Below are 15,449 nucleotides of genomic sequence, written 5' to 3'. Positions count from 1 at the left end.
GGAATCAGCATCAGTGCTGTGTACTAAGCAAAGCTTGAATGTAATCGATCAGACAGAGAAGCCCCACTGGAGAAGTGAAAGTGTTTGATCAGTAGCTGTTAAAAATGTGACAGACCCAGTAATCAGCAGCATTTTCTGTGACCTGAGTAATGGAGGAGGACCAAGCAGAGAGAGCCAAGCGTGGAGGAAGGAGAAACTATTCCGTAAGGAAGAGGGTGTCACAATTAACATGAAGACTCCTCCAGCCTGAAAAGCAGGTAATATTCATTCACAGCACACTTTTTAGATAAGGGAATTCCAACATAGTTTTCCAATGAGAAATTCGAAGAATTTTAATGAAGTACATTTGTCCTTTGGGTCTTTGTGAGGTCCGTTGCGCATCTCATCAGTAAATGCACAGTGAATCAGCTCCCCCTCAAAGGAGCTGGCCTTTGGTCAAGAGTCTCGAGAACAGCTCATCCTTTAGTAGTATGCAAAATATTGGAAAAGGTGAGATGATTTAGTAATAACCTGTACACCAAAGTTATGAAATTGTTGTATGTTTGTTTACCAAGGAAGGAAAGTTTAGTTTTGTTTCAAATTCGGGTGGTGGTGGGAAAATATTAGAACCCCAAAGTCTTGATCTCCTTTCCCAAGTGTTCTAGACTTCTAGGTACTTCAGAGTGAAGCCATGACTTACATAATAGATGCATAATGATGCTCCACAGGGGAAAAGAGAGCAGAGATGGGTCTGGAATGTTCTTCGTGTTTTCTCTTCACATTCTTCCTTGATCAGCTTTATAGATAAGAGTTAAAGATAGGAAGACACATTCACACAGAATGCTGATTGGAGTCATGTTTGGAACTAGAATTCTTATTAAAATCAAAATAAGTTATGTAAGCCTCTTGAACTTTGGCATAAGTTCTATATGAAGGAAACTCGTCAAAGGCAAACACTTTTATCTTGAGCCTTGCTTTCTATGACGGTTAGTGCGTTTATTAGAAGGGTGAGCAGATTCCCTGCTCAGTTGGGTTTTTTGTTTGTTTGTTTTATTTTTTAATGCTTTAACAAAAATTATCTGTCAGCCTAAGGAATTCCCCAAGTTAAATTTCATTTCATTGCTCAGGAAACCAAATTATTATATTTCCAGGTTTCCTCTTACTTTTGCTGCCATTCACAATGAGGGAGGAAAAAGTGGACTCCTTTGATGTAGGGGGAAAAAAGGCAATATATCACTTCTCTGAAAGAACATTTCTCAGTCTCTCATGTGAAAAAGGATTAGCACCTCCAACAAAGGTCCTGTAGATCACAGAATCGGCAGCAATACCAAACAGTATTCCAAAGGAGAGGAAAAACTGTATTTGAGCAAGAGTGTTTGTCCTGGCAAACAGAAGCTTTTTAATAACTGCAAATCTGAGATAACGGTATACACTCCTCAGTATCGCCCCCTAAATCCTCAGACAGCTAGTTTAAGTGGAGTGAAGTCAAACTTCGTTTTAAAATAGAAATATAGTCTTACTAAATGCAGTTTTTTCACAGTATTGGTTCATAAGGATTATGCATTTATGGGTAACATTGTTTGGAAGGTTCGTCTTTGGCCCTCTCTTGTTCAACAAAAGTTTCATTATAAGGTCACTTGCCTCCATTTTGCATTAATAAAAGTTATTCAGCAACCTGTTAAATTAATTTATTGAGATATTAACTGAATGTTTATTAGAAGAAAAAAAAGTCTACCCTGACTTTCCAACACATTAAAGAATCTTTATACAGTAGGTATGAAGAGGCTGTGGGAAGTAAGAAAATATTAATTTGTGTGTGGCAGAAAAGCCAAGAGGAAAGTTTGTTTGTTAAACAAGGCTGGGCAAAACCTTTGCCTTTTCCAGACCTTCACTTGTTATTTCCATTCTCTATATTATGTTCTCTAAAATTGAGAGAATGAAAAGACTCTGATTTAAAGTAATAATAATAACACCTTGTACTCATGTAGCACTTGAGACTGTCTAAAATCCCCTCTGCTAGTCTGAGGCTTCAAAGTCTGGATGTCTTTGGCTCCCTACTTTGCTTGATCCTGCTTGAATGAAAGACTCCAAGTGGGAGGGGAGAAGGGGGCCGATGGAGCTAACAGTGTGAGCCCCAAGATAAGGTATATGATGCCAGACAATCCTTCAGAGTTTTGTTCCAAAAAGAAGTTCTGGCAACTCTTACTTTAATGTTTGAAATCAAGATTATTTTGTCCACATAGACACCTCGAGAAGATTTTATTTTAGTTTTTTTAAGAACAAATTTTGGTCTTCGGTAGCTAGCCAGTAACCCTCTGACCTTTCAGTAAATATCCAAGTAAAGCTTTGAAATTAGGGTGTTTAGTGTTTTATGGCCCAGAATAAAAATCTCCAATTCTGTTTCCAAATAGTATAGCCTCAACACATTTTATTAAGCTCTTGACACATTCAGCCATGTGTATTTTGTAAAGTTCCTATGGTTATTGTTTTACAATAGCTGCTTCCAGAAGCATTGTAAGGGTTTCAATTAATCAGCCCTTTGTGTGCTTCAGACTATGCAAATTTATCACATCAAACCATTCAACTGCTCATGGGAAAGCCGTGTAAAAACTGTATTGTCTTCTAGCGCCTCCTCTCATTTAGAGTGATGTTTTAATAAGAAAGCTAATCAAGTTTTCTTATGCATTATTTATCTGTTAACATGTAAGGAAGAGCCGAATTAAAATTATGTCAACCGGGATATGGCAAGTGATGTGATAGATCTGGAAGCGACTCAGCAACAGAACAAAGCTAATATGATTCAACAGTTTTTGTCTCCTCCCCTCCCCCTTGGGATTATTTAAGGTGGTGGTGTGAGAATAAAAGGTTAATTCAATAACTGGAAAGGGGGAAAGGAAGAAAGGAGCAACCACCTGTGTTAGCCTTCACGTTTTGATTTAGAGACTTACATTTCTGAATATGTAAAGGCTTATCGAGATGCGTTTGTTCAAAGTAGAAACATTTCTTATTTAACACGAACAGTCGAACTTGAAAGCATTCCTCCTGCTTCTTCGGCCCTGTTTACCACCATATTCATGAGCAGCAAGCTACTCTGCCCTGGAAATCCGCAGCCCAGGTCCTGTGAAGCTCTGACGTTATTAGGAGACACCATCCTGATCGTGTGAAATGATCTGAACCCAGCGGAGTGAGCTGCTTTTCGGTCTCTTCAGCCACAGTTAGTGCAACTGCATCTGCCCCTTCCATTCATTAAGTTGGTCTCCTTTGCGTTGCTAGTTTGCTTCCTGCTGAGAGTAATTAGGTTTCTTATATAATAATAATTCCTTGTATTTAGATGCCGCCTTTCTCTGAGGACCTTAAAGTACCTCTCAGACATTAGCTCATCTGTTCTTCTAACACAATTGCCTCATGAGATAGGTGCTAATTATTCCCATTCCAAAGACCAAACAGCTAAGGCTCACCAGAAAGTGGTGCTTTATCCCCAAGGTAACAATATCAGTTGAACAGCACAGAGACAAATGAAGGTCACCCAATTCCAGGATGTCCCACCCTACACAGGTCTGAGTGTCCAAGGGGTGATGAGCCCATTATAGATCGCGTCCCCCCGGCCCCCATTTATGAACCTCATTAATACCGGGCATTAATACAGTGCTCACTCCTTCACCAAACACCAACCCTCTTCTTGCACTAGGACTGATAGAGAAGCATCGGAGCATCATTTCACCTTTGCTTAGTGACAGAGTGTTAAACTGTGCAGAAAAAGAAAAGTCTGGTCTAACTGGTACTCACAGAAAGTAGGCAGTTTAGACTCTGACTAGTGTTATTTCATCAGGACATACTGCCTGATTTGCTCTGCATCTCTTAGAGCATTAGAACCTGGTAAGCTGAACTATCCAGGTGTTTTCATGGTCAGTATTCAGTTAGGCTCCTCTGCGTGGGACACCTCTCGAGTGGACTCAAGTCTCTGAACCTCTTCGTATCCCCCGCCTCCGTCACAGCATTTGTCACGCAGCTTATTAACTGAGGGCATCGAGGGAAATGATTCTCTTTTCTCACTCAGAAAAGGAAGAATGAAAATATATATCAACCTGAGAGTGATAAATTTAATCCAAAAGTGGTTACGTAGAAGGTAGACTTGCTAAATAAAAATTTTTTAAATTAAAAAGTGAAGCAGATTGTTGATTCTAAGGGGAGACCTGGCTATCAACAAAAGAGAAAACCCTTTGCTAGCTCGTTCTCAACACGTTAAAGTCACACCAAAAACAGATCTCAGATTAAAGATGTTATTACAGTTGTCTTTTGCCAGTTGTTACTTGCTTTCCTGTCTTTATATGGTAATATAATGCTTTAGTTTTCTTCCTTATCTTTTTTCTCACGTTCTTACCTTTTTTTTTTTCCTATTTGGATTGAGATGGATCCGTTACACTAAGACTAGTTTTAAAAAAAAAGTCCACAAATGACTTTTGAACAAGTGAATTGCTGTTTACAATTAGAAATACTTTCTAAGAGTGATTTGTCAGATTAACTGGACTTTTGCTGGGTATTCTTTAAATGATTTACGTGTTCTGCGAGGCCACAGAAATAGAAATAACAAATTGGTGTAAGAGCCTCCAGTGTAGGGGCCGTGACACAGAGAACTGTGGCAGTGGATCCCCAGATCTGCCTTTCCTGTGTGGCTTGGCGGTGAGCTTTGTGGCTTCCTGAGACTCCCTAAATTCTTTACCTTTACAACTTGAAATTAAGATTGACGGTGATGGAGTAATATTTTAATGACTGGGTATCTGTAGAACCTTTCTGCTCTAACTTTCTGTGTTCCAGTTTTTCCTTGTTGTCTGTTTTCATTTGTTAAAAGTTCAGTAGTGTAATCTGTGGTCTAATTCCCATTTGGCCCCTATGAGGGCATTAAGTGTTCCCGGTCCTGTTAAACTGGTGTATTTGCAATTCACTGCCAGGAGGTTGTGCTATAAACAATGGAGTCGAGACACCAGCATGAGCCGGGGGATGAAATTTTATTTTAAAATCTGAAATGCTGTGTAAGCATTTAAGGTATGAATCAGTAATTGTTTCACAACAGCTTCCATTAGATATGGTTTATTTGTAGTCCATCCCCTTTTCAAGGATCCAGGGGAGTGTTAACACGCTGAAGCGTACTGCATATCATTTACATTTTAAAACCAGTGTTAAAGGAAACTAACTATAACTTCTAAGAGTTCTAAATATTGGAAGAGATTTTTATGCCTCTGTCCCTGGAGAAACCAGAGTTTTAATTTTTCATTTGAAAAATAAGAAAAAAACCTTCCTGCTTTAATTAAGGATTTGAATAATTCTGAAACAGAAATACCTTTAAAAAGAGAAAGAGAAGTCTGGTTCTAAGATTGAGAACTCTCTTCCCCCCACCAAATGAATTCAGTAAAATACAAACTTTAAAAAATCATTTGTCTAATTTGAGATTCGAGATCATCAAATTCTGTCTAAATATTTTGTTTTAACTTCTAAGCTCATTATGGTTTCTTTGTGTTAACTTGTATTAAAATCTGTCAGCTATGACTGGTCTCATAAGCACAGTCAGCGGACCAGAATAAGTTAATTATTTACTTGTGTCACTAGTGCTCTTCATCTAATGAAATGCACAGCTGTGTTAGATCTGCAGTTGGATGTGTAGCTTCCATTGTTCCACAAGTCAGCAGAGGGTAGAAGCCGCAATGATGGAGAGCCCTCAGTTCTTTCTGCTGTTCTGGCTTTCTGTGTCGATTTCATGGATCTTTTATCATTCACTTTCACACAAAACAAACAACACAGGCCTGTCTGCTATGGGAACCATCTTGGCATATAAAAGGGTTTTCAGAGCCTAAAGTAATTTTAAGTTAGCTAAGATTTAATTTTTGGCTTACAGGTGCCCTTGATTCAGATGTGGCCAAAGCCATTCCTATAATGGAATGAAAAAAATCTGTAAGTGACTTACATAACCAATGTATTTTTAAACTGCAGTGTCAGAAAAGGGCTGATAAGAAAATAACTTCCCAAGAAAGGAATCTCTATACCAAATATTAATCAGATTTCAAGAAGAGTTATTGGAGATTCAGATTTCAGGGGAGGGAGCATTGCTTACATTTTAATAACAAAATGAAGTTAAATTTGCTTGATTAAACTTGTCAGCTGAGACTGAGAACACAAAATGCAAATCATCCCACTCCTTACCCTCCCCCAATATGAGTGTGTCCTGCTTCCGCAGGGGGTTTCTGTACCTCCTGCACCTCACTCCCACCTTCTCTTGTCGGGGGTGAACAGGCAGCTTCCTCTTGAGCAGACGCCAGCATCCCCCTGTGAACTGCTGCTGAAGGGGTGCCGAGGCTTTTCTTCAGTTTTGTTTTTAAGGGATGTAGCTGAACCTTCCACCTCCTCACCAGCTAAAGTGACATTCTCACCCAAGCACGTCCCAGGGACTGGCCTCTTTAGGAATTGCTGTTTTTAACATTTTGTTCACTGCTAAACAATGTTGTTGTCGGTTGCACCTAGATTTACAGTTTGATGTCTTTCAGAGTAGATTTCCCAGTAGCCCCAGTGTTTTGTCAGATAATTTCAGTGTGGACAAAGATGGATTTTTGGAGGGGAGAAAGGAGGGTCACAGACTCTGCTTGATTTGAATTCTAACACATTGTAGCTGAATTTGAAATAAAGTGAACTGAATGTTTCTGGGCTTAATGTAGGAAAGCATATGTTCTTTATAATAAACAATAAAATTTCAACCAAAAAGGCATGCTCTAGGATTCAACTTCATAAACCGAGTTACCATATCGTTCATAGCCACTGGAAATCTGAACATTGATAACCGATGTTAAATAGGCAGATGGCACTCTTTCTCTTTAGACTTCAGGTCTTGGTGATTATAACATGCACAAAAATTTTATTTTAAAAAAGTTTGAGTAATTATGTAGAAATCAAACTGAGGAAAGAAACATTTCTTTGAGAATAGTTTCTTTTCAATAGGTGCAGATGGTTGATAACTTTGTATACAAAGGAAAAGAAAGTTCATGTTAAGAAATATAAAAGCATTTTTTTTCCTGGTCCAGTGCCATTGTACACTAGTTTTCTAATTCTGAATTAGGTAGCTTGTGGTGAACAATCTAAAACTGTACCCGTATAGTCGTTCTACCAAGAAAGAAATCAGAGGAATTTAAAACTATTTAAGCAATAAGATCCCTTACAGGTTAGAATAATATTTAGGGAGTAATAAAGTACAACTAACTTAAGAGACCGTCAGTAGAGTGCAGAGAGCTGGTGGGGTTTGGTTTGGTTTTCGTTCTTACAATTTCATTTCTGATTCCAGCCTTTTCTTCCAAGAGTAATTTGGCATTTGATTTTCTTGTTCAACTCTACAACTTCGATCAGAGGTCACTTTTCTAGCATGCCATAAGCTATAGGAATTACAGTTCCCTAGGGCAGCTTAGGCTCGGCCAGGGGAGCCCTGGCAGAAACCAGCCCACCAGCCAGGGCTCGGCAGCCAGTAGGTAGACCTGTCAGTGCATCAGCCACTCACAAGGACTCCTTGTCCCACGTTTTAAAACCACAGTCTAAACACATCCCTTGCCCAGTCAGTTCTGGTGATCAGAGAACTCGCATTCCTGTGCTGTGGGTACGTTAGGTAGCAGATCACAGACTGGCTGACAAGGAGCAAGATTGCCGCTGACTTGCAGTGTCAGGAACGACGATGGGGCTGGGGCGTGGGGAAGCCACTGCTCTCCCCTGTCTGGGGCAAGAGAGGCCGGGCAGACGGCCTGACGGCACGTTGTGTGTCGTGCCAGAAGGCCAACCCGCAGGCTGCAGTGCCTTTCCGCAAGGACAGTCGTTTTTGAACTGTTCGTGTAGCAGGATTGTTGGAAGTTGCTTTTATTACTCTTGATGGAGACCACAGAGAAGGTTTGAGAGCAGTGGAAATAGAGACGGCAACAGGGAGATCCCAATTAAGTACTGTGTTCTTCCTTTCTGCCGGTTGGCTCTACGTGGCATGAAATCTTCTTTCCCCCAGGTGTTTGTGGCTTGATCGTCCCTCAGGAAGACATGCCATTTTGTGATTCTGGCATCTGTCCGGACATCATAATGAACCCCCATGGCTTCCCATCTCGAATGACGGTCAGTACGGGTTTTTTTGTTTTGTTTTGTTTTTCTGTTTTAGGAAGGAATGTTATCTTTTTTAAAAAAAAAAATGTATTAATTTATTTTTAGGTGCGTTGGGTTTTTGTTGCAGCGCACGGGCTTCTCATTGCGGTGGCCTCTCATTGCGGAGCACGGGCTCTAGGCACACGGGCTTCAGCAGTCGTGGCACACGGGCTCAGTAGTTGTGGCGCACAGGCTCAGCAGCCAAAGTGCACAGGCTTAGTTGCTCTGCGGCATGTGGGATCCTCCGGGACCGGGGCTCGAACCCGTGTCCCCTGCATTGGCAGGAGGACTCACAGCCACTGCGCCACCAGGGAAGCCCAGTTAGTACGGTTTTCAGAGGCGCTGCCTTTAAGGAAAAAGGCAGGCAGTTGGTTTGTAGTGAGTGGAGGAGATGGGGCCCTGAAACTGATTTTCGGAAAGGGCCCTTTTACCTCTTGCCAAATAAATAGGTCCCTAGACCCTGACAGTGGGGGGCTAATCTCCTCTACAGAGGGGGTGTGGAGAGGTCTGGGCTTCCCTTCGAGAGCAGTCTTCTGAGTGATGAACTCACCCCTCAACAGAAGAACCCCATGTATCAATGTATCTCCCTTTCTGTGGTTACCATTCTGTCATCCTGGCTCCGACACTTAGCAGCTGTGGGACTTCAAAGTTGCTTAACCCCTCTGTTTCCTCAGATGTAAACTGAAGGAGGTAATAGTACCTATCCCATCGGGGTCTTGGAGGCATAAACTTAGGTCACAGTAAGAGAGGATAAATATTTGCTACTACTGATTTATCACTCTTATTAATAGTAGTAGTCTTATAATCTTTTGGAAGAAACAGGCCAGAGCTAAATAAACAGACAGAATTCCTAAACCACAGGAAGGTGCTCACTTAATTTGTTCACATCCCACAGGTGGGAAAGTTAATAGAGCTGTTGGCGGGCAAGGCCGGCGTGTTAGACGGCAGATTCCACTACGGCACTGCGTTTGGAGGCAGTAAAGTGAAGGATGTGTGTGAGGACCTTGTTCGCCACGGTTATAACTACTTGGGGAAAGACTATGTTACCTCTGGCATCACAGGGTGAGTATGTGTTTAGACGTCTTAAAGGAAAATTACGATTTTATTAAAGTAAAAGTATGATTTTATTAAAGTAAAAGGATAAAAGTAAAAATGTGATAAGGCATAAGAGCCCTTAAGATATACGGCTTTACTCCTTTAAGAAATCTGATACAAGAAAATCCAGATTTATGGTGGACGTCACAGCTAAGCTATGGTGGTAGTGATTTTGCGGTATGTGTGTATCACATCAACACGTTGTACACCTTACATGATGTTATTTGTCAATTATATCTCCGTGAAACTGGGGGAGGGGAGAAAAGAAAGTCCAAATTTAGAAAACTAATAAACTAAGGAGTGCCCTTGTGCCCTTAAGGCTCCCATTTAAAAAGTAGAAAGATCTTACTTACCAAAATAGGATTTCTGCACAGCTTTTAAAGAACACATCAGTTGTCTATAATACAAAATCTCTTAACTGTTGGCCTTTCTCTGCACTACTGTGATGAATATCAGATACTTAGTGCTCTGACAGGTAGCCTGAGGCGTAACATTTGCGCGTTCATTCACCAATGACGTGTTAAACACCTAACATGTGCTAGGTACTAAGTATGTAACAGTGAACAAAATAGACGTGGTCCCTGACCTGTGGGGCTGACCACTGAGATTTGTTTCTAGACATTAAAAAATAAGACAAAAAGTAACTTCTCAGCAGGGCCTACCCTGACTACTTACTTTAAAACCACAACTCAGTGTTGCCCATTTCCTGCTGTATTTTTCTCTGTAAGCATTCATCATTATCAAGTAATGTAATAATACCATATAATATCACTATCTGTCTCTCCAATGGGAATGTAACCTACATGAGAGCAGGGCTTGTCTGTTTTGTTTACTGTTTTATTTCCAGTGTCTAGCACAGAGCCTGACATACAGCAGGCACTCCATAAATGTTTGTTGAATAAAGGAATGAAAACAAATCAACACAAGTACAAATAGCTCTCACCAAAATGAAACCAAAGAATAGGTTAGAAGACCCCTGTGAGGAGGTGGCTATTTCAGTGGAGATACGAAGGATGAGAAGAGACATTTGGAGAGTGTTTCGTGCAGGGGAGAAGTGTGTTGAACACCTTACAAGCGGCAGAGCTTGGGAAGTTCAGGGAAGTGGAAGAGGCAGCGGCTGCAGCCTGAGGGGAGGCTGGAAAGCAGCCTGAAGGGAGACACAGCAGAGCGCTGGGTCTTCCTGGTTCCCTGGAGAAACAGATGTCCCTGAGGTTACCCTGAATGATCAGGTTTTCAAACTTGACTCACACATGGTTTTAAAGGATCAAATCAGTTGCTTAAATTAAGACCCACTTACATATTTTATGCCAGATAAAACTGTGGGACATAGCAGTTATACCGTTCTTCTGAGGTTTCAAACTGCTTGAGCACAAGTGAAACTCAGCGTGGAAGCATGTGTGAAAACACAGAGCTTGATGTTAGTGCTGCAAATAGACTATCCAGATATGATGAAAATGGCCAAAATCTGTATCTGTTAAAATTATTGCCTGCTTTCTCAAATGACCTATCTAGATTGTAATAATGTGGATTTCTTTAGGTGTATCATAGTTGAGTTGTTACAGGAAATCGCATTACAGGGCAAGAGTGATGGTCCATTTCAAAAATGATTCAGTGAAGTAACTAAGGTCCATTTCAAAAACAGTTATCACTGCTAAACTGATCATTTTAGTCTTTGCTTCTCATCCAGAAATAATGCAGTAGTTGACCAGAAAGTATGCAAATCCAGTGAATCAATTGGCGGACCTTCTGAACGTAATTTTACTGGAAGATTTGGATGGGTTGTGCTCTGCTTCCTATGGACAGCTGTAGGCTCTGTCTGCACCACTTTCCCCAGTGCCCCCAGCCAATAAGTGTTTTCATTTCTTTGCCATTCATCTCAGTTGTAAAGTTTGAGAAACACTACTTTAGCTTGTTAGTTGAAAGTTTCATAAAGGGCTTAAAACCATATTCACCCACCAGCTTTCATCCCTTGTCACATTTTCGAGCATAGCTAGGAGGAAAAATGGCATCTGGCTTTATTCAGTTAATGATAGAATGGCATTAGGTGACAGAGTTCTAGAAATTCTACTGTGAGCAGCCATACAGTGGAGGAATTAGAATCATTTATTATTAAAGCTGGAAAGAACTTTAGTCTGACCCCCTTGTTGTACAACTAAGAAAACTGAGATAAAGAGGTCTTTATCTCAGGGACTTTATGCAGGGACTTCCCTGGAGGCGCAGTGGTTAAGAATCTGCCTGCCAATGCAGGAGACACGGGTTCAACCCCTGGTTTGGGAAGATCCCACATGCCTCGGAGCAGCCAAGCCCGTGCGCCACAACTACTGAGCCTGTGCTCTAGAGCCTGCAAGCCACAACTACTGAGCCCATGCACCACAACTACTGAAGCCCGTGCACCTTGAGCCCGTGCTCCGCAACCAGAGAAGCCACCGCAATGAGAAGCCTGTGCACCGCAACGAAGAGTAGCCGCCACTCGCCACAACTAGAGAAAGCCCATGCGCATCAACGAAGACCCAACGTAGCCAAAGATAAATAAATAAAAATAAATTTATATTAAAAAAAAAAGCTTTCCACTGTCAAAGCACTTAAATATTCACTCTCTTTTTAAACTCTTACTACGGATTTTCTAAAGGCTCATGAGTCAGCTCTGTGACAGACGTTTACTGAGTATCTGTTGTGTGCCAGGCAGGGTCATTAGTGCAGGGGCCACAGTGACAAGGAGATGAAGTGCTTATTCTGCGGCATTTACTTCTTCTGGGGAAAACAGGCGATAATTAGAGAAATAACAAATGTGTACTTTAATAGCAAACGGTGACAAGTGCTCTGAAGAACATAAAACCAACGTGAGAGTTGAGACTGCACTGGCACTGTGATGCTGGGGTGGGAGGAAGGCACCTCTAGAGAATGTGATTGGGGCGCACCTCTCGGAGGAGGTGAAGGGTTTGGCAGGGCCATGTGAATACCTGGTGGAAGAATGTTTCAGGCAGAGCTGACAGTGAGCGCAAAGGCCCTGGGGCAGGTGGGCTTGCTACATTTGAGGAACAATGAAGAGGCCAGTGCTGCTGGAGTAGAATGAGCGGTGAGGAAGGGGAATAGCAAATGAGTCAGGTGGACAGGAGCCAGGTTGTGTTAGACCTTGTGGCCGTGATACAATATTTGGGTGATGCAGAGTCTGAATGTAATGGGAAACCATTGGGAATTTAGAGCAGAAAAATGACCTGCTATGATTTATGATTTAGAAGGAATCACTCTGGCTTGTTGTGTGAAGAATAGATTGTTGAGGGATAAGAGTGGAAGCAAGGAGGCCAACTGGAGGATTGTCTACAGTAGTCCAGGCAAGAAAGGATGGTGGCCTGACGAGGGTGGCAGCAGTGAAGGAGGGACTGTCTTGTTCACACTGTCTCACAACCTGTTTAAATTTTTTTTCACTATTTTTTTAATTGAATGAACGATTCTTTAAATTCTATGGTAGTTTACAGTTTTCAAAAGTTTCACACATGATTTCATATAATCCCATAATAACCCTTTTTTCCTACCCCTCATATTGCCCTTACCCCTTCCCTTTCCCCACTGGTAACCACTAGTTTGTTCTCTATATCTGTGAGTCTCCTTCTTTTTTGTTTTATTCACTAATTTGTTGTATTTTTTAGATTCCACATTAAGTGATATCATCCAGTGTTTGTCTTTGTCTGACTTATTTCACTTAGCATAATGCCCTCCAAGTCCATCCATGTTGCTGCAGATGGCAAAATTTCATTCTCTTTTATGGCTGAGTAGTATTCCATTGTGTGTGTGTGTGTGTGTGGTGTATGTGTGTGTGTGCGTGTGTATGTATATATATATATATATATATATATATACACACACACACATACACCACATATCCATTCATCTGTTGATGGACACTTAGATTGCTTCCATACCTTGGCAATTGTAAATAATTTTAAAATTTGTATGGAAACACAAAAGACCCCAAATAGCCAAAAAAATCTTGAGAAAGAAGAACAGAGCTGGAGGAATCGTGCTCCCTGACTTCAGCCTATACTACAAAGCTGCCATAATCAAAACATTATGGTACTGGCACAAAAACAGACACACAGATCAATGGAACAGGGTAGAAAGCCCAGAAATAAATCTACACACTTATGGTTAATTAATCTATGACAGAGGAGGCAAGAATATACAGTGGAGAAAAGACAGTCTGTTCAGTAAGTGGTGCTGGGGAAACTGGATAGCTACATAAAAAAGAATGAAATTAGAACATTCTTTAACACATACAAAAATAAACTCAAAAAAAAACCTCAATGGATCAAAAACTTAAATGTAAGACTAGATACTATAAAACTTCTAGAGGAAACATAGGCAAAACACTCTTTGACATAAATTGCAGCAATATTTTTTTGAATTCGTCTTCTAAAGCAAACAAAAGCAAAAATAAACAAATGGGACCTAATTAAACTGAAAAGCTTTTGCACAGCAAAATAAACCATCAACAAAATGAAAAGAAAACCTACTGAATGGGAGAAGATATTTGCAAATGATATGACCGATAAGGGGTTAATATCCAAAACATAAAAACAACTCATACAACTCAACATCAAAAAAAGCAAAAACCCGATTTAAAAATGGGCAGAACTGAATAGACATTTCTCCGAAGAGCACATGCAGATGGCCACCAGGCACATGAAAAGATGCTCAACATCGCTAATCATTAGGGAAATGCAAATCAAAACTACAGTGAGAATCACCTCACACCTGTCAGAATGGCTGTCATCAAAAAGAACACAAATAACAAATGTTGACGAGGATGTAGAGAAAAGGGAACCCTCATACACTGTTGGTGGGAATGTAAATTGGTGCAGCCACTGTGGAAAACAGTACGGAGGTTTCTCGAAAAACTAAAAATAGAATTACCATATGACCCAGCAATTCTACTCCTGGGTATATATCCAAAAAAAAAAAACCACTAATTCGAAAAGATACTGCACCCCAATGTTCATAAATTTTTATTTCTTAATTGAACAATGCATCTGTTATTGCATCCATGGTACTTTTATATTTCCAGTTCTAGCATATTTGTTCACTGCAGACTGAAAATCACTCTCTTCCATTCATTCAGTCATAAACTTGTTCATAAACAAATAAGGGCCTGCCAGTGATGAGTCCTAGAAAAGGCTGTCTCTTGTTAGCCCAAACTTAGTTTCTTAACCTAAAACTCTGACCTTCCTTGCAGTGAACCCTTGGAAGCATACATCTATTTTGGCCCCGTGTACTATCAGAAACTGAAACACATGGTGCTCGACAAGATGCATGCCCGGGCACGGGGACCACGAGCTGTCCTTACCAGGTAAGAGAAGAGCATTTCTAATGCGGTTAAGTCTACCTTGCATTTCTCGGATATAACAATAGGCAGATGTCAAAATTTGGGCTGTTAGGCATCAAAAATCACATACGTCTGATTAAAATGAAAAAATAGCAACCAATTAAAAATCAATTCGTAGGTGCAAGAGCAAGCCCACCGTAGGTCTTGCCAGTAGTCTCCTAACAGAGTCATTTGCATTTATGCACCAGTTTAAATATGGTCCTGTTTTACAAGGTTCAAATATAGGAATGTAGGTACACTTTACATGAACACATATCGATACACCTGCATGCTCCCATGTGTACACAGAAAACACATACATACGTTATTTGGTAGCGAGGCCACAACTGTCATTTTTTAAAACTGTTACTGGAGCATAAGGCACCTGTACTTGCATGCTTATTAGAATAAGCTCTGGGAGGTTAAGGTCCACATGTGCCCTTTCACCAGTGTGTCCTCAATTCCAAGCACAATGTCTGTGTGTTGATGAATGGGTACAGTTGTTGGGAAAGGGAATTATAAATACTAGGTTTCACATGTTCTTAGTACTACATCTTCCATTTGGAGAAGCAGGGTCTAGGGCAGTGGTTCTCACCCAGGGGCGACTGTGCCTCCCAGGGGACATTTGACAATGTCTGCAGACATTTTGGGATGTTACAACTGGCGGGTGGCGAGGAAGCTACTGGCCTCCAGTGGGTGGAGACCAGGGATGCTGCTGAACATCCTACAATGCACAGGCCAGTTCTCACCACAGAGACTTGCCCGGCTCAATCTGGCAGTAGTGCCGAGGTTGCCAGAGAGGGTGGGCCTGGGGAGACAGACAGACATGGATGTGAACTCATCTCCACCTTATACCACTTCC

The 15,449-nt window shown here is 41.0% G+C and overlaps 1 protein-coding gene across 3 annotated transcripts in view; it reads left to right on the top strand.

Annotated features, from left to right (window-relative positions):
• Positions 1 to 15,449, top strand: part of POLR3B (RNA polymerase III subunit B) — a 115,486-nt gene that overhangs the window by 92,261 nt on the left and 7,776 nt on the right. For all 3 annotated transcript variants that reach the window (XM_073788239.1, XM_019918362.3, XM_033866175.2), the window contains 3 exons: positions 8,003 to 8,106; positions 9,029 to 9,195; positions 14,459 to 14,572. In XM_073788239.1, coding sequence (XP_073644340.1) covers positions 8,003 to 8,106; positions 9,029 to 9,195; positions 14,459 to 14,572 — 385 coding nt within the window. The remainder of the gene's footprint in view (positions 1 to 8,002; positions 8,107 to 9,028; positions 9,196 to 14,458; positions 14,573 to 15,449) is intronic.

Source organism: Tursiops truncatus, chromosome 11 (genome assembly GCF_011762595.2).
Source record: "Tursiops truncatus isolate mTurTru1 chromosome 11, mTurTru1.mat.Y, whole genome shotgun sequence".
In the NCBI taxonomy this organism is placed as follows: Eukaryota; Metazoa; Chordata; class Mammalia; order Artiodactyla; family Delphinidae; genus Tursiops; species Tursiops truncatus.
This window is presented reverse-complemented; position numbering and strand designations above follow the sequence as displayed.